The sequence below is a fragment of the Artemia sp. Qi Xiang Cuo genome, chromosome 20 (genome assembly GCF_049724085.1).
Source record: "Artemia sp. Qi Xiang Cuo chromosome 20, ASM4972408v1, whole genome shotgun sequence".
Taxonomy (NCBI): domain Eukaryota; kingdom Metazoa; phylum Arthropoda; class Branchiopoda; order Anostraca; family Artemiidae; genus Artemia; species Artemia sp. Qi Xiang Cuo.
This window is the reverse complement of record NC_142813.1, coordinates 41,310,191-41,328,742: the sequence shown is the minus strand read 5'-3', so window position 1 is coordinate 41,328,742 and position 18,552 is coordinate 41,310,191. Positions and strand designations below refer to the sequence as shown.

At 34.9% G+C, this 18,552-nt stretch overlaps 1 protein-coding gene across 2 annotated transcripts; it reads right to left on the bottom strand.

Moving 5' to 3' along the window:
* Nucleotides 1-392: 392 nt before the first annotated feature.
* On the bottom strand, nt 393-17,158 carry LOC148940211 (exportin-2-like). 2 transcript variants are annotated; one of them, XM_089105806.1, is made up of 4 exons: nt 17,144-17,158; nt 10,163-10,504; nt 3,222-3,529; nt 393-804 (listed from the first exon to the last, which is right to left on the bottom strand). In XM_089105806.1, exons 2-4 carry the CDS (start codon nt 10,242-10,244, stop codon nt 772-774), a joined length of 423 nt encoding a protein of 140 aa, XP_088961932.1. In that variant the 5' UTR covers nt 10,245-10,504; nt 17,144-17,158; the 3' UTR covers nt 393-771. The 2 variants fall into 2 exon arrangements, with proteins under 2 accessions (XP_088961932.1, XP_088961931.1); XM_089105805.1 differs by lacking the exon at nt 17,144-17,158 and adding an exon at nt 16,996-17,052.
* Between the last annotated feature and the right edge of the window lie 1,394 nt (nt 17,159-18,552).

Below are 18,552 nucleotides of genomic sequence, written 5' to 3'. Positions count from 1 at the left end.
CTCTCCCACAGAAAATCACCTGCAGTCCCCGTGGAATTTTTTTTTTAAATTTATAAGTATTTAAGAATTCCCTCCCATCCCATGAATATGTTCCTGTGAGCTATTCTCTCTCTGAGAAATCCCCCCTCCCTCTCATATGGAAAATCACCCCTAAGAAAAATCCCATTCTGACAGTTCCCCTTCATCGAGGAATCTGAAGATTTTATGGGTGAGAGTTTTGTGGAGAGAATGTGGTTCTTGATGGTCAAATACCTAAAAAATTTCTCTTATAGTTTTTATCTATAAATAAAATATTCGATGTTTAAGACTGTCGGTAAATTGATAAAAAGACAAGTGAATCAAGTAAATAACCCCATGTTACTAAAAAGGGATCGTTGATGGACATGGCTAATTTGTATAGGTTTAGATGTATTTAATTATCAATTGATTGCTCGAAGTTTAAAAATATGTAAAATTTTGGAATTCTAAAAACTTGCTGCAAATATTATTTCTTTGTAGGTAATCTTCTCACTGCCTTATCATTACCTGGGAATTTTGAAAACTACCACTTGCTGCAAGCCCTGATGAAAAGTCTTCTAATTCTTGAGAATGAAGCTGCTCTGTATTTAACACGAGTTGTGACCCAACTGAATGAGAGATTGAAATTTGCGGTGCAAGAGCACGATTCAACCCGAAATAAAGTGAACGATAAAACTTTTTTGTACCACCGAAATATTTTCGAATCTCTATGTGCAGCAATCAGGATTGTCTTCATCAGGATGGATGCCTCAATCAGGATGGATGCCTTTGAAAATCTTCTTTTTCCTGTATTTCAAGATATTATTCAAGATATTATTACACACTAGGAAAAGCGACGCAATAAGTAGATTACAAACAACAAATCAATTTTAATAAATCTTAACGTAAAACCTTAACGCAGAACACACAACTGAAAAAAAATAACAAAAAGAGGCCTCAAGACATTACCCTCCTCCTTAAAAAGGCATTACCCTTCTCCTCCCTCCAACCTCCTCCCTAAAAAGACCTAATTGCAAAAAAACTTAATACTATATTAGCACCTTGCATTTTACTGAATTTATAAAGGCACATTCTAGTTCCCTATTGTTCTTCTTGTTTTGATGTTTATGATGGGAAGGCAGTTTGATCTTCGTCAGTATTTATGTCTTCTTTATGGGGAGCAGTTGATCAATGATATCGTTTATTTCATTTGTTTAGGCAAAAAATACGCTAATATTATCAACCGACTAAAATTCTAAAAATTTTACAGAATTGAAAATCTTATTCTCAAGTCTTTCAGATTCAGATTACACTTAAATACCCTGAAAGAAGAGCACTTTGCTCATACATTAAAATTAAAAAAATCACGCAATATCACTTTGGAATTATTGAGAAAATTAACTGAGGTTTTTTTTTTTGGGGGGGGGGGGTGGTTGTTTTGTTTTTTTTGACGTTGAATCCTTGATGATGTAGAAAATTTTATTTTATTGCTTATTGTCGGGTGATAGGAGGATCGCTGTTTCGTGTGGACTGCCGGTGAGTTGACTTCTTTTCCTTATAGATTTGTAAATTAGACATTGTTCAGTATTGTTTATGCCAAGTTTCAATATTAGTCTTTTATTCTATGTTGTTTCCCAAATAACGGGCCATTGAGCCCTTTGGGATATTGTTTTTGTTATAGTTATTTATGGAAATAAATGGAACTTGAACTGAACTTGAACATATGATAGAAATTTACAGTTTACCTTGGAAATTCAACTTGGAAATAGAATACCGTTCCTAGATGTGTTAATTATTCGTAGCAGAAATAAACTGGATTTCACTATTTACAAAAAAATCAACACAAAACAATAGATATTTTCATTTTAAATCAAACCACCCCCACAAGTTAAAATAGCTGTTGTAATATCACTTGTCAGTCGTGCCCTAAACATTTGCTCTAATTCCAACATCACAAGAGATCTAAACTTTATTAGGGATATAGTTTTTGGAAATGGGTATCCCATTTTACTAATTAATAATACAATTAGCCGTAGACTGAAAAGACACTCCCGTAAAATCAATGGTATTTTACCATGCAAGAATCACGATAAGCACTTAAATATAATCTACCTTCCATACATCTAAAAAATCACTACGAATTAAAAAACAATAATCTGTATGTAGTATTTACTATAATTTCAAAATCATGAATTTCCTAAACTCTGGTAAAGATAAAACCCCAGTTACTCTCCAAAGAGGGGTTTATCAAATACCATGTGACTGTGGTAAATGCTATGTAGGTAGAACTCACCAGAATTTAGAGAAACGCCTACAACGGCATAAAGATGATATCACCAAAGCTTTATAATCTAATATTGCTAATGTTTCCTTTTATTCTGCTTTAAACATCCATGTATTTGAAAACCCCAGCCACAAAATAGGCTGTTCGAGAAGCAGTTGAAATCAGACATAAGATAAATAATAATATTTTTTTAAATAGAGACCTGGAGGAATACTCACTAAATACTCAATACACAAATTTAATTAAAAACAATCTTAAAAATGTAAAAAAACAACTAGTGGACATTAACACAGAACCAGTCTCAAATAAACCTTTGAAGTTAGCTGCCGAAAGGCAAGATTAGCAGTGAAAGCTTGTGTTTTTAATTATTTTTCTTTCATTTTAACGAATTTCCTTGTTTTACCTCACCTTATTTATCAGTCCTGGTTGAATTTCACTAAAGTAAGAATGCTGGGGCTATTTTAAAATTTTCATTTCAGTTTTAATGGTTGCATGTTATTGTTAGTCTCTTTTCCTTTATTTATTTATTTATTTGCTGAGGATGGTCCTTGGACATAGCTTATAGAATTCCACTGTCTTGCAAAAAGAGTTCCCTATTTTTCTTCTTGTTTTGATGTTTATTATCGAACAGTAAACAAAGAAACAAAACAAAATTCACAAAGACAAACAAACAAAAATACAACACAATAGGTATAAAAAAAAGAAAAAAAAAGTTATGAACCAAAAATACATGAATTTACGTACTGGAAATTCCCGATTGGAATACAAAACTCCCGGCAGTACCACATCCCTACTATTTATACTACTGTTTTCCTTTATGATAAATTTATTATAATGATATTATTTATGATAAATTCAGCAACAAGGAAAAGTCTGATAATGGAAAGATAAAGAGTTAACATGAAAATATAGGAAACAAAAGTGAAAATCATGTACTTACTAGTTGACCCCTTCGAGCACATATTTCTTTACTGTTCAGCTTTAAGTAGGCTTGAATAAGCCTAGCAAGACCAAAAACGTTGGCAGAACTTTTCCATAGATGTGGAGATAGTAGACGAAGAAACAAATCCATGTACACATCTTGAAATAACACATCCCGAATGACGGGGGCAGTTTCATCAACTGGATTCCAAGACTGCCAGTTAGGCATGAGTAGCTTAACTTCAGGTACTATCAGCTGCTTATGAGCTGCATGTTTACGCTGCTCTAAAAACAGTGCCAACACTTGGAATACAAATGTCATTAAATCTGAAAAAAGTACATGCCAAAATCGGAATTTACAAAATAGCTTGTTTAGAATTGCATGGCATTCATTCATAAATATAAGACGCTTAGCGATTAATACATGGTGTTTAGTCACTATGGCATCACGTTTCGTCACTAACATGCTGAGTATGTTTCAAGATTCAAAAAGTGATCTATCTTTAAGAAGGATAATTTCAGGTTAGATTACACCTTCAGAATCAAAAGTTCTAAAATTTGCTATACAGCTTCAATTTCTCGTCCTGCACTTTTTTGTACACGTGAGTTTTCTATTCAGAACAAAGAACTCGATTTGTAGAGGTAGAATATTCACTTGATAGAAATGGGGGGGGCAAACGGAGAAAAAGCCTTTTCATGGTCACCATGCCAAATATTTGTATAGTATATTATTATAGTCGGCTTCTGTGTTTGATTGGCTTCTATAGCCACTTGTATTGGTGAGTGCTACATGCGATGGAGAGGCGAAGGCACCAAAGATAGGGGAGGGGTATTTGAAGGGACAAATTTATCCAAGTGGACTGGGAAGAATTTTCCTGGGCCCTGTCAGGCTCAAAGGTTGTTTTTGATGGAGTATATTACTTACCACCTTTACTTTACATCCCCTAGTCATTAAAACAGGTTTTTGGCAAGGTCCAATAACATTTAAAAAGCTACAACAAATTCTACCATCAATCATTTTTCCTAATACAAATGCTATAAGCAAAATTAATTCAGAAAATATTGGTGTGCATAATTACAAGGATTCACGAGTGACTTAAAAGTCAGTTATACGAGGGAAGGGAGGCCTGGCCTTACCCAATAAAGATGCTCTTACAACTATTTAATTTCCAAACAAATGGACCTTCTGTTGTGGCCCCCGACGTAGTGCCTTCAGTCAAAATGATATAATATATTTAGGGATTCAATTTAATATACTTTGACAAAACCATATTGTAGTCTTTTAGGTGGTTGAAAAAAAAACTCACATTGCAGTCAATACAGATGCACTGGTAATTTCTTTAGCCGGCCTAACAACCTTGTTGAATCCGAATCATATTGTTTTAGTGTGTCTCAATGCCCCCCTATTTGGAGGGGGCATCTACCCCCTTTCAAAGTTTATACGACTACCCTTCCTATAAAAGCCTTATACAGTCGACTCTCGCTAACTCGAAATTCACGGGGCCACAATTTTTTTTCATCGTTACGTATAGTTCGACTTCCGCATAGTTCGAGCTGTAGAGGCAAACTAGCACTCAAGATTTACCGGTAAGTTTCGAAACTTACTCTTACCGAATAATTTGCTGGTAAATTTGGTAAGTTACCACTTAAGTGGTAACTTTCAAATACTCATGAATTTAAAAGAAAATATTCTCTCTTCTCTGAAAGATTGAAAATAAAAAAAAAATTATTTTTGCATCATTTTATTTGTTTATTTCTTACTTCATTTACACGGGGGGAAATTCTAAAAATTGCAATTTAGGCTTTAGATAATTCTTTTTAAAAGATAATCAAAGATAAACTAGAGCTGCTGTAACTGCTGCTCCTCCTCCTCATCTGGCGCATATTCAAAAGCTATGTCTGGCAGGTCATCTTCCACCAGACCATTTCCACTATCACGTGGCAGTGAACTATTGATAAAAAGACATGATGGCAGTGTGAACATCCCTTCCATCCCTTCACGTCGATTTCGAAGCATTTTTGAAGCTGCATGGCTATGCTCATTTTTTTTTTTGCTATTGATTGACATACCGACCATGAGAATTTTGTTCGCTGTTTCATGCTTTATGTGGTTTCTACCCTAGGTCTGTACTAGTCCATAACCTGAACAGAGTCTGATGCAGGATGCTACGGGAACACAAATTGTTGAGATTTTTACAGCCACTCCCGTAAGCACCAATTTCGCAAAAAAAGAAACATCAACCCACCAACAAGCTGCTGATTCGACAGTCTTTGCAGTATCAAAGTACAATGATTTGGAAAATGGACCACTTTTGGAGATGTGGCTACAGAGTTCTGTGTTCAAGACCCCGACAAAGTCAGCTTCAAATCTTTCGTTAACTGAATCACCAACCTTCCAAAATTGGTAGAAAAATTTGTCAAGCTCAGTAATTCGACTTACTGCATCCGTAAACTCATCTTTTGTCAATTAGTTTGCACCAAAAAGCGCATCAAGTAGAGTAGCTGCAAAGCTGCAGGGCGGGTGGCATATCATATGCAAATATCCTCCTATTTTCTATGTACTTGTGGATTTTTCTTTCCTCGGCCTTTGAGACTGGCAAAATGGTAGATCCCAGCAAATTTTGATAGATAGTTCTGGGCTGATAGTTTTGCCAAAAAGTGCAATCTGCTTTTCTTTAAGGACAACTTGAGCCATATGATGAGACCCGACAAATGTGATGATCTTAAAGATATTATTGACACAGTGGTCTAAGCTTTTCATAGTATCTCAGACAAGTAGATTCAAAATGTGAGGGATACACCCAATGGTTTGATGGTGGGGATATTTTAGCTTCAATAACGAGGTATAAAGTTCATTTACACTAGATTATCAGGACAAATGGCGTCAATCCCTATCATTGCATTCCTGTCTCTAGTCATAGCAGGGCAGGAAACTTTAGAAACTCGTTCCAGTTCATCAGGCTACAAACTGCACAGTGTGCCGCTTGAAATAGGCACTAGGGTTGGCACCGTGATTGGGTGATTTTCGAGGAAATCCCCGAAAATTCGAGAATAGTGGAAGCCCTGCTTGAAACATCAAAATCTGTTGTTGAAGAGGTAATCGTTCGGAAAAACGCAGCGTTTTGCGCATTGCTAGACTTTTTTCTGGCTCAAATCCATGCACTAAATTGTGAAATTTATTCAAAACCGCAGGGTTTTATCCATCATGTAGTCTTACCTTTCAGAAAAATCTGCAATAATTTTACATTTATAAGATCCGATATACCAAACCTCCTGTTTTGATACCTTTTTCGCATAGCTTTTATAGAAGAACAACTGATGTAAAAAAAAAGAAAACTTTTTTAGGCTAGCTTGCACCAAGCAGAATAAAAGCTGGTAACATTAGCAGTTTAACAAATCAAAAATCTGATGTGTTTTTTTTACCCGATACTAAAGAATGCAATAAATCATGAAAAGCATTTGATAAACATATGCAGTGATGGACGGATAGAGAGCATGGAAAAAAAAACTAAATACATTGAGGCAGACTTGAATAAAATCGTAAAATGAGATAAACAGTCAAAATATTGGCAAATGCCAGGACAAGTATCCATTTGAAAGCCAAGATTCCAAAGAAAAGATTCAATTTGATTTTATGGAAACCTCCTTATAACGACGCTTCGTCTAGAAATAATAATAAATCTAGTGGGATGATGGAAAAGATTTATGTTTGGGCACTAGTTGCTGCTGTGTCACAATCACAATACTAGAGTAGAAGAGATTGGGCGGAAAAATTTCTTATTAATAGGCCTTACTATTCGTATTACAGCCAGATATATAATTCACTGATTATTTATTATGTAAAGATAGCCAGTCTAAAAATTCGAGTCAAAGTCACAAACTTACCAAACTAAATTGATTTCTGCTATGAATGTCTTATTTATTCAGACTGACTGACTCATCGCGTATCCCCTTTTTTCTTTTTTACTCAGGCGGGAAATGACAAAGAGGTAATCCGACAGAGCGATATTGGAATAAGCTCAAAGGGGTATGACTCATGTATTAAGTCTAATGAAAGAATTTATTTACGATAGATTTTAGTGAAGTGACAGCTATCTTAGGGATGGATTTATTTCATTTGAGAACATTTTTGTTCATCAAAAACTTAAACTTACCACTTAAGAAACTTACCAGTAAGTCATGACCTAAAACTTACTATTACCGGGTAAGTCACCTAGTGGTAATTTACCGTGTGCTAACTTGCGTCTTACACACGAAGGTAAACCAAATAAGAATTTGAGTTACAGAGGCACAAAATCACTAAATTTACTCCCTACAGCCGCAAAAAATTTAAGAATAACTTTATTTGTGTATAATAGACTTGACATATCAAGACTTTACTTTCAAATGTCATGACTTGACTTTCAAATGTCAATAATAAATTTAGTTTGCTAGGAAATAGGCAGCTGAATATTAACCGAATCTAATACAAAAATACGTTACACAAAATTAATACATATCAAAGTTTATACGTTGCAACCTCCATACAGGGATTTATACTAACATATGTCCATTGAAAAGGCTTCGAGATCCGTCGGTAAACTTCGACTTGTGGAGGTAAAGTAAAAATAAAATGACGACTCGTCTACTGAATTTCGAGTTATAGAGGCAATTTTTGGGTCACTTCGATTTAGAGAACTAAAAAATTAAGGCAAAACTATTTCGAATTTTGCATGGTTTTTTCTTCGACTTAAACAAGTTTTTCAAGGGGATTGAAAATAATTCGACTTATTGCGAATTTCGAGTAATCGAGTTGTCGGGAGCCGACTGTATCTTAACAATGGGCAAATTTTATGGTTTACAGCTCTTACCCAAGGGACTAGAAGGGGGATGTGAAGTCCAGAGGCAGAGTTTTTGGAATATTTTCAACAAAATACCTTAATCATCTTAAATCGCACTTTCTAGCAATATGGATCTCAAAATACGGATACCAAATTTTGATCGGATGCATTTAGGAAAAAAGAGGGTAGGGGGTCGTGGCGTGAATGTCTTTGCGCCCCCAAAAATATTATTTATATATTTATATATATATATATTATTTATATGTATTTATATATATATATATATATATATATATATATATATATATATATATATATATATATATATATATATATATATATATATATATATATATATATATATATATATATTCACTGCTGGGCAAAATTTTGTGTACATTTCAGTGTGATTCTCACTGTCGTTTGTTTCATGCCATTGTCTTTAGCTGTTGCGATTCTCACTGTCACTAGCTTTCTAATCAATACATTAAAATGATTAGTGCTATGTACAAGAATAACACTGCTGCGTTTAAGGTAAGATATGAAGTTAGTAGCTGGTTTTCGTATTAAATCAGGACTTAAGAAGTGTTGTGTTCTATCCCCCTTTAAATGGATCATCCTGATGGACTTTGTCTTAAGGAGCACAGAAAACAAAAAAGGAGAACACGGAATCAAATGAGGAGGAAAAACAGCATTTCTGATCGATTTGGGCGTATTATCGGCGTAATACCTTAGATTAGGTATTTTTTTCAAGACCACACTGCTTGTCTATGACAAACAAATAAACATTTAAATGGGAATAAGTCCATTTATTAGACAGTTAAAACAGATACAAAAGTCTGAATATTTTGATCACATGTACAGCGATCGTAATCAGCAGAAATACTAAAGCACTAAAATTAAAACTAGCGCTATAAATATGTATAAAATATATAATAAAATTAAATGTATAAATATATAGAATTAAAACTGTATAAACATGTTGGTGTTAAATTTAATGTTTAGGTATTTCTGCTGATAATTGCTGTACATGTCTTTGAAATATCCAGAATTTATGTATCTGTTTTCACTGTCTAATAAATGGACTAATCCCCGTTTGAATGTTTATTTGTTGATCGGTTGGGGTGTTGAATTTGTGGCAGGGTTTCCCTTTAATTATTACTACTGAAGTATGCAAACTAGGTCGTCATTTTAATTGAGCGATTATAATCACACCATTAGTCAGAATCCCGTGCGAATGCTGTGTCGTTTACTAGGCTATAATTTCCTCGAGGGGCGCCACTCCTCAAGTGGGAATAGAGTTGACAGCAAGGTCCCCAGTCTTGCAGATACCCCAAAAAGATCGAGGCAGCCCTTTGCAGAGGCGGTTGTCCATAGATTTGGATCTTACGCCCTGTCGTAGTTGTCCTCCTATAGAGGATCCTCCCGTGATGATGTTCTGCATCACTATGCAATTTAACCCATTACTGGGAGAAGGTTTGCAACTCATGGGACTTGTGGACAAACCAGTGGGCCCTGTTGAGTGTACATTTGAGAGGCCTCCTTCCTCCTCCACCTGCATTTATGACCCTGGGCGGGTGTAAAAAGGGAGGCTTTGAATAGATAGGGATGGAGGAGGAGCGTGCGTAGCTGTGTTGGCCTCAGGCGGCTTGGTGCTGTGGTGAGTTATTAGTAGTAGTAGTAGTAGTAATAACACCATAAAAGGTTGAAAAGCAAGAAAATTTGATTAGGTTGTTTCAATATCTTTTCATGTCAGACATAATAATTTTCCTTTGCCGGATGGATTTCAATTTAAATTGACTTTCAATTTTACCAAGAGAATCCACAAACAGCTTTTGCTTTTGTAAGTTAATTTGAACAACAATTACTTACCAAGAATTTTTAGTGAGATTACTGAAAAATTTCATAGACAGTGTATGGAAGCGCCTTGTTCATCAATAACCTTGATTCAATATTTTTTGTTGGGTGGTGGAAAAAACGCCTATATTTTGACTCCCTTAAGATACTATTTCTTTTTTATTCCTAAAATGTTTTTTGGCGTGTCTATATAACTACTGCCATTATGAAAACAGTAAAGAATTTATAAGTGCAGTTAGTGGAAGTGCATGTGAGCGTGATGCAGAGGTGTATTTAAGCTTACCTTCGTTCTTCTGCAAAATAATATCTTGAAATACAGGAAAAAGAAAATTTTCAAAGGTATCCATCCTGATTGAGGCATCCATCCTGATGAAGACAATCCTGATTGCTGGGCATAGAGATTCGAAAATATTTCGGTGGTACAAAAAAGTTTTATCGTTCACTTGATTTTGGGTTGAATTGTACTCTTGCACTGCAAATTTCAATCTCTCATTCAGTTGGGTCACAAATCATGTTAAATACAGAGCAGCTTCATTCTCAAGAATTAGAAGACTTTTCATCAGGGATTGCAGCAAGTGGTAGTTTTCAAAATTCCCAGGTAATGATAAGGCAGTGAGAAGATTACCTACAAAGAAATAATATTTGCAGCAAGTTTTTAGAATTCAAAAATTTTACATATTTTTAAACTTTGAGCAATCAATTGATAATTAAATACATCTAAACCTATAAAAATTAGCCATGTCCATCAACGATCCATTTTTAGTAACATGGGGTTATTTACTTGATTCACTTGTCTTTTTATCAATTTACCGACAGTCTTAAACATCGAATATTTTATTTATAGATAAAAACTATAAGAAAATTTTTTTTAGGTATTTGACCATCAAGAAGCACATTCTCACCCACATTCTCTCCAAAAAACTCTCACCCATAAAATCTTCAAGATTCCTTGATGAAGTGGAACTGTCAGAGTGGGATTTTTCTTAGGGGTGATTTTCCATATGAGAGGGAGGGGGGATTTCTCAGAGAGAGAATAGCTCACAGGAACATATTCATGGGATGGGAGGAAATTCTTAAATACTTATAAATTTAAAAAAAAATCCACAGGGACTGAAGGTGATTTTCTGCAGGAGAGAGTATTCCAAGTGGTACATTTGAGGGGTAAAGTGGTGGGGGGGGGGGATGTTCTTTCAATTTCTTTTCAGGTCGAAACGACGCTTGACGGTTAAGCTAGTTATAAAATAAAAAAAGAACAAAATTTTAAATTCATCCTAAAATCCACTAACCATGTAACGTTGACACCATACCAACACAATCTAAGAAAGCAAGGTTGACACCATACCTACATAAAACTGACATGAGGGACACCAGAAGAAAAAAAAGAACAGAAGGAAAGGAAAAAGAAGAAACAAGAGCAAATAAATAAAAGGCCAAATCCAGCTAGTCCTTGATTCGAAAATAGGAAGTTATGGTTGACACCACCTGCAAATAGGGTTGCCAATTTCTTGGACAATGAATAAGTCCCTTTAGCATCTGAAAATGTGTCCTTTTTAGCAATATTATGTCCATATTTTGTCTATAATATGTCCGTAATATGTCCATCTTGAAATCTCAGAAACTAGTTTTTTTGCAATTTGTAAACCTCTTTCAAAGTGGTCAGTTAATATCGAATATAATGAAAACGAAAAAGATTCATTTAGTACATCCATACAGAATGAACTAGTGTGAAAGCACAAAAGTCATAGGAGCTTGTAAACAGTAAAAAACTTTTTACTGTTTTACTGAAGAATTTTACTGCTTTCAATTCCAAGAAATCAAAGTTCAGGCCACATTTGAATATACTGGGCTTATTTAAATGGTTATAAAATAGGTCTGGTACACGCCCTGGAAATACCCACCCAGACCGTGCACTATCCAGTAGGAAATGCTCTACCCAGTCACCTCATCCCCCCCTACCCCATTCAGAGAAAGCAAAGAATCAATGTACGAGTATCATGAGGAGAAAAATCAACATGCAATAAGTTTCACGAACAAAAATCAGCACTCAACAAGGTCAATGAACAAAAATCAGTAGGTAACAAGTCCCATGAACAAAATCAGTTTCGAGAGGAGAAAAAAAATCAATGTACAAACTTCATGAAGAGAAAAAACAGCATGCAACAAAGTTTTACAAACAGAAATCGGCAAGCAATAAGTTCCATGAACAAAAATCAGCACGCAAAAAGTTCCATAAGAAAATAAGCTTCAAAATGAAAAAAAAGTCAATGTACAAATTTCACAAAGAAAAAATAACAATGCAATGAAGGTTCGCAAACAGAAATCAGCACGCAATAAGTTCCATGAACAAAAATCAGCATGCACAAAGTTCCATATAAAAATAAGTTTCACAATGAGAAAAAAAAATCTAACTTCACTTCTTTCCAATTGAATTGAATTTCCAATTGAATGAGCCCTTTTTCAAGTTTCTATGACAAAGCTTTCAATACAAACCTTATATGCCCCCAGGTATAACTTATAACCCTTACCCTGAAGGCTGTAGGGGGAGTGTCACCCTCAAAGATATAATTTCCAGACCTTTCAACTACTTTGAACAAAATGGCTATCTCAAAATTTGATTGGATGTGTTTGGATAAAGGGGTGTTAGTTGCCTTCCAGTCACTTTTGACTATTAAAAACGGTACTACCCATTTCAATTTCCAATCAAATGAGCCCTTTTTGACGTTTTTACAACAATGCTTTCTATAAAAACCATATAAACCCCCAGGGCAAAACTTACAACCCTTGCCCTGAGGGCTTTGGGGGGGTGTCATCCTAGAAGACTTAATTTCCAGAACTTTCAACTATGTTTAACAAAATGGCTATCTCAAAATTTATATTGGATTTTTTGGGGAAAAGGTGGGCATGAAAGGGGGGTTAATTGCCCTCCAATCACTTTCAACTATTAAAAAGGGCACTAACCCTTTGGATTTCCAATTGAATGAGCCCTTTTTCAAGTTTCTAAAACAAAATTTTCTATAAGAACCTTATATACTCCCAGGGCACAACTTACAACCCTTTCCCTGAGGGCTGTGGGGGAGTGTCCTCCTCAAAAACATAATTTCTATCTGCATATCAACTATGCTGAACAAAATGCCTATCTCAAAATTTTGATTGGATGTGTTTGGGGAAATGTGAGCATGGAAGGGGTGTTAGTTGCCTTTCAATCACTTTTGACTATTAAAAAGGGCACAAGTCACTCAAATTTTCAATCAAATGAGCCCTTTTCAAAGTTTCTACAACAACTCCTTTGATACAAAGTGTCCTGGTCTAAAACCAAAAAAAAAAAAAAAAAAAAAAAAAAAAAAAAAAAAAAGGAAATGTTTTCATTATTGACTATCATTGCTTTAGTTTTTGTTTGGTGATACACTCACTCCAAATGTTTTGGAGAATCTAACTAATTCTTTTAAGGCAGAGTTTAAGTTTTCAATTACTTCATTATTGCTGTCTCATGCTTCCCAAATGGTAAGGTCATCTTCAAAAGTTGCTAGCCTTATACTCTCACTTGAAAATTCGAGATTGGGTAGAAATAGGAGGAAAAGAAGTGGGCTAAGTGGCAATCCTTGCAGTAAACCCCAATGGAGCCTGCAAGTAAAGGAAGTATCTGCATTGATCTATTGATCAACACTTTGAATGTTCTATCATTCAGGAGATGAGAGATGAAATAGACAAATCTGTCTGGGAAATCCATTGTCTATAAAATCTGACATAGGTTCTTCTTTAATATTTTGTCAAAAGCACATTTGAAGTCAACAAATGCTGCTACAAGAATCTTTTTTTTTTACTTTTAGCACTAAATATCCTCATGCATAGCAATACAATCAATTGTGTTGAACCCTTTCCTAAAGTTAAACTGCTGTTGTGGAGACAGGCCATTATGTTCACAAAACTATTCAAGTCTTTTCTTCTTTAGCTTTACCATAATTTTGCCCAGAACAAGTAAAAGCAATAATACACCTTTAGGAAGATAGTCTTTCTGATGGTTTATTCATTTTTGTTGCCTGGAATAATTATTGACTTCTTCCAGATCATGTGAAAAGTACTCAGCTTCCAGGATTTGTTATATACATCCATTAGGGCTTTTCTAAATGTTGGCTCTGAATTTATCAGCATCAAATAACTCGTTTCATTCTCTCCAGATGCAGAGTTCCCATCAACTTCCTCCAGGGCTTTGGCAAGCTTTTGTTCTGTAAACAGTTCCATAAGCTCCTCATTGGCCTTTGTTTGGTTATGGAGTTTGCAGACATACAGGGTGAGATGGGGAAATTAACTTGGGGCTGGTTGCTGGAAACAATTCAAAAAGCCATCTGCTTTATGTTGGTTACTTGTAAGGAGAATATTATTATGCCACAATGTTGGTATAATACCATCCTTTGGATTTTTCCAGCGATTCAATTGATGAAGCTTTGGACATTTGACAGTGGGCTGTTAATGTCTAGCTTATTTGAAAAATGCTTCTATATTGATCTCTTTACAATCAAGACTACCTTTTTCACTTTAGCTTCGGCTCTATGGAAACATATAAGATTTTCAATTTTCTTTGACAGCTACTTTACAAATCATTATTCCACCAGACCTTATTTGTCTTACTAGATGTGTGCAATGTAGGCTGGTTGGAAGATCTTGGTATGGAGTCTAAATTTGTATTATTTAAGATAGTGGTTATGAGTTTGGCTTTTCAAACCTCTTGAAGAACCTCTTCATAATCTGAATTTCTTAAGATATGTTTGAACTTTTGCCAATCAGCTTTATTATAATTGAATCTAATTGTAGAATGGTCTGTCTGTAGATGTTATACACTATGGATTGTTACATTTGGAAGAAGATAAGCTGGTCCTATCTGTAATTCTATTGTTGAAAACTTCCCTGGGACCTCTAGAACTACTTTTTCAATGCACTTTCCTGTTGTTTGACTGATCTATATCTTCCCATAAGTGACTATGGGCATTAAAATCACCAAAAAGAATCATGTTTTGCATTCATGGGTTTTAACAATGGTGAACCAAATAGCATGATTTTTATTTCTGTGATCCTCTTTTAAAAGGATTTTACTCCATTTTAGAAATTTGTGCAAAAAATGCTTTCAAAAGTATCAATTTCTATTAGGCTAGGACTAATGGAAGTAAAAATAAGCCATTCTTGACTCAGATACAAAATAGTTTGTTTTCTTGTAAGGCATTGTTTTAGAGGCATTTATAAGCTTCTGAGTACTGATTACTTTTAAGTAATCAGTACTCAGAAGTACTGATTACTTTACTGATTACTTTAGGGCTGTTTTAAGCCCTACAAGGGTCTTATGATGAAACTTGGGTAAAATTTTAATTTAGCTACTTTTTGCTATCTTCAAGAAAATGAAAGTTTCAGTAGTAAATTCAGGGCCAAAAAATACTCTGAGGACTGGTGAAATGCTAATATCACCTCTATCCAAATTAGACCCACCAAATTACTACCCTATTAGTATTACATCCAAAGTTCGGAAGAACTTCTGGAAAAGGAATAGGCCTAGTAAATGCTGCTATTGTCAGACACCTCACCTCTAACAATCTTATTATGCAGAGTCAGCATGGATTTAGATTGGGACAATCTATTGACACAAATGGATGTGTACAATTTTGTTGGTTCTAGGCATTTACCCCTCCCTCCAGAATATACCCCCCACCACGGATAATATCCCCCCTGTGGAAAATAAGGCTTTCCAAATTTGAGAATTTTATTTCAGTTGTTTTTTTTGTTTTTTTGTGGGGAGAAGAAATTTTGGTAGGCCTACTTATGTTATACACCACTCACTCAAGTTTATGCTGTGCAAAACTGAGAACAAACCAGTTTCTTTCAGCTTAGTGTGAGGCAAAACAAAGACAAGCAACAGAATAGATGGGAAATTTATAATTAAATACATAAATTTGAGAGCTAATTTACACACAAGGGGAGGGAGGTAAAGTATTTGGACAGTTTGGGGTCAATATCTACAAAATCATATTATTGAGTTAGGACAAAAGTGAATACACCATTCGATGCCTTTTTTATGCTGATTACAAATATAATAAGCATTTCTATAGGAAATGAGTTTCAGCCCCCCCCCCCCCTATAGGCCAATTCAGGGTTAGGTTAGGTATAGCCTATATAGGGGGTAGGCTAGCCGCCTTTATGAAAACCAGTATTCAAATAATCTGTTTTGATGTAATTTAACACCACCCTTAACATTCTCTGAAAGCTTTTCATGAATGTCCTCTGTTGTTCTGAACAGTTAAGGTTAGGCATATAGGCCCTAAGCAAGGAACAAGTTTTCTCATTTTGTTGGGTTTTTCTTAAAGCCAGTCTCCATTTGGCAGATTCTGCAAATTTTGTTTCAATGAAGACTTCTTTTATGGCTCTGTATTGGGAAATAAACTTAATAAATGATTACAAAACCAGCAAGTGCTTTCCAGTTTAATTTTATTTTTAATCCTGAGCAGGATGAAGAAGATCCTTGAATTGCCACTTGAAATCCCTAATAGCAGGTTATTTTCAAAGGGATACAAGTGAAGGAACATTTGATTTTTCAAAGAGATTCAAAATTGAGTGGTAAAATTGAAATGGACATACCACAACTTGTTGAATGTCTTTTGTGAACTATAGTTTTAGCTTATTCACCATTTGAGACACCTGAGGCAAATCGTGCAATGAGATTTCAGGGTAAAATTATACTGTAGCTGCTTCACTTTATTCCTAGCTACATTACAGAAATAGGCCTAGCCTGTGTATGCATTTACCAAGTTTCATTCACCTTCCTCAACTAGCCTAATTTCCATGACATACACTAGCTCCTCATCTACTATTTCACTGAAGTCTCCCCTCCTGAGGTTGATCCAAAGATAACCCCCTCCTTGAAATATAAAGAGAGCCTATACAGTAAAGCTAACAAAAAATGAAATTTTGTCGTCAGTGTTCTTGGTACAAAAACAAACATGCAAGTTAGAGGGAAACAACACTTGAGAGACTAGACTAGCTAATTAAAAATAAAAGATATGAATACAAAAAAAAATATACTAGGCCTACAGTACCAGCTAGAAAATGGGCAAAATTACAGCATGCAATACGTACAAAAGGAGGAATAGTAAAATAATTTCAGTGAAATTGCGGGGACCATGCTTGCCTTTGAATAGTTCTAGCTTAAATTATCATATACTTTTATATGAGGCATTTTCTTCTATAAAAAATGGCTTAAAAGACATTGTATTTATTTTTCTACCTTTATTATTTGTTAGAAAGTAACATTTTCATATATTAGAAATTAGGAAAGCACACATTAGGATATATTAGGATATAATCATATATTAGGAAAGCACAAGGAGGAATCACTAAGCTCAATGCCATCTAAAGTATAGTAACAAACAACATATATGGGATGCTTTCTTGCTATGCATCTAGAACCATTAGAAATTTCATGTTGGGTTGGTTAGCTTGAATAAACAGAAAACCCATAAACATTTTCCTTTTGTTATGATGTTTGAATGATGTCATCCAATTATATCTGAACCGTATGCTCGAAAATGATGGCCTTCAGTTTTGTTCAGTTGAGATGTAAATCTTGATTTTAATCTGTAAATACTCGAATGCAGTAAGCAAATCACCAACAGAAATAAATAGGTACTATTTGGAAGATAAAGATGGCTTTAAACGATTGTTTGTCTGTTATTTCAAGCAAATTAATGGCCCTATGTCAATTCTAAATTCTTGGTCAACCTTCTTAAAAGCCGGTCTCCATTTGGCAGATTCTGCAAATCTGTTCCACCAATCTGCAAATTTTAATTTAATGGAGACTTCTTTTCCGGCTCCGTATTGGCAGTTTGCAGATACTAAAACCTTCGACTTTTCTTTTTCTGCAAGATGGCAGATTCGCAGAATCTGCCAAATGGAGACTGCCTTTAAGCCCATAGGTGGGCGTGCCATGTTTGCCTCTCATTCCAGGCAATCTAACGGTCCTATGTCAATTTTAAATTCTGTGTCAACATGCCTGAGACTCTAAACAGACGTGCCTTTCCAAGAACTAACAAACAAGCATTTGTCCAATAAGAGATTCATACTTACTCCCGCCATTTACCCGTGCCGCAACCATTTAAACATTTGCCTCTGCAATTACTTGGACTAGCTGTCTTGGCTTTTCTCTTTCTACAATAAGCCATGTCTTGATGCAACCTACTGCAAAATACTTGATAACTTCAATTCAAGTCGAATCGAAGTCGCTTCAAGTCGAGAGAATTTGTTGTAAAAGTTGGTTTTCTCGCCATTATTGTACATTGTTTACGTGTTTCTATGGTTCATTCTTCTGTTTTTGCTGGATTAATGTTTTCCTTTTTTAGTAGTACATTTCACAAATCGTAGAACAAATTCTCACTTATAAATACCGTCGACTTTTTTTCTACCTCAAAATGGATTCAGCGAAAAAAAATCATATTCAATACTTGAAAAGGTTCTGAACGAAATTATCAATAATTAACTTTACCTGACGAATTAAGCACAACAAATACCGTTCTTTCTTACAAAGAGTAGAGATAATTAATAGTGTAAGGTGGTTTCTGGCTTAAGGAAAAATCTAGTTTTTTCAAACACTATATTATTTCTGAAGTCTTGCTCATTTTCTACTTTTAACTGAATCTG

Coding starts and splice junctions, on each gene's coding strand:
- LOC148940211 (XM_089105806.1), bottom strand. CDS start 10,244: ATGGATGCCTCAATCAGGATGGATACCTTTGAAAATTTTCTTTTTCCT. Junction 3,530..10,162: donor TATTTTGCAGAAGAACGAAG/GTAAGCTTAAAT, acceptor TACTTTTTTCAG/ATTTAATGACATTTGTATTC. Junction 805..3,221: donor GTGCTCGAAGGGGTCAACTA/GTAAGTACATGA, acceptor CTTGAAATACAG/GAAAAAGAAGATTTTCAAAG.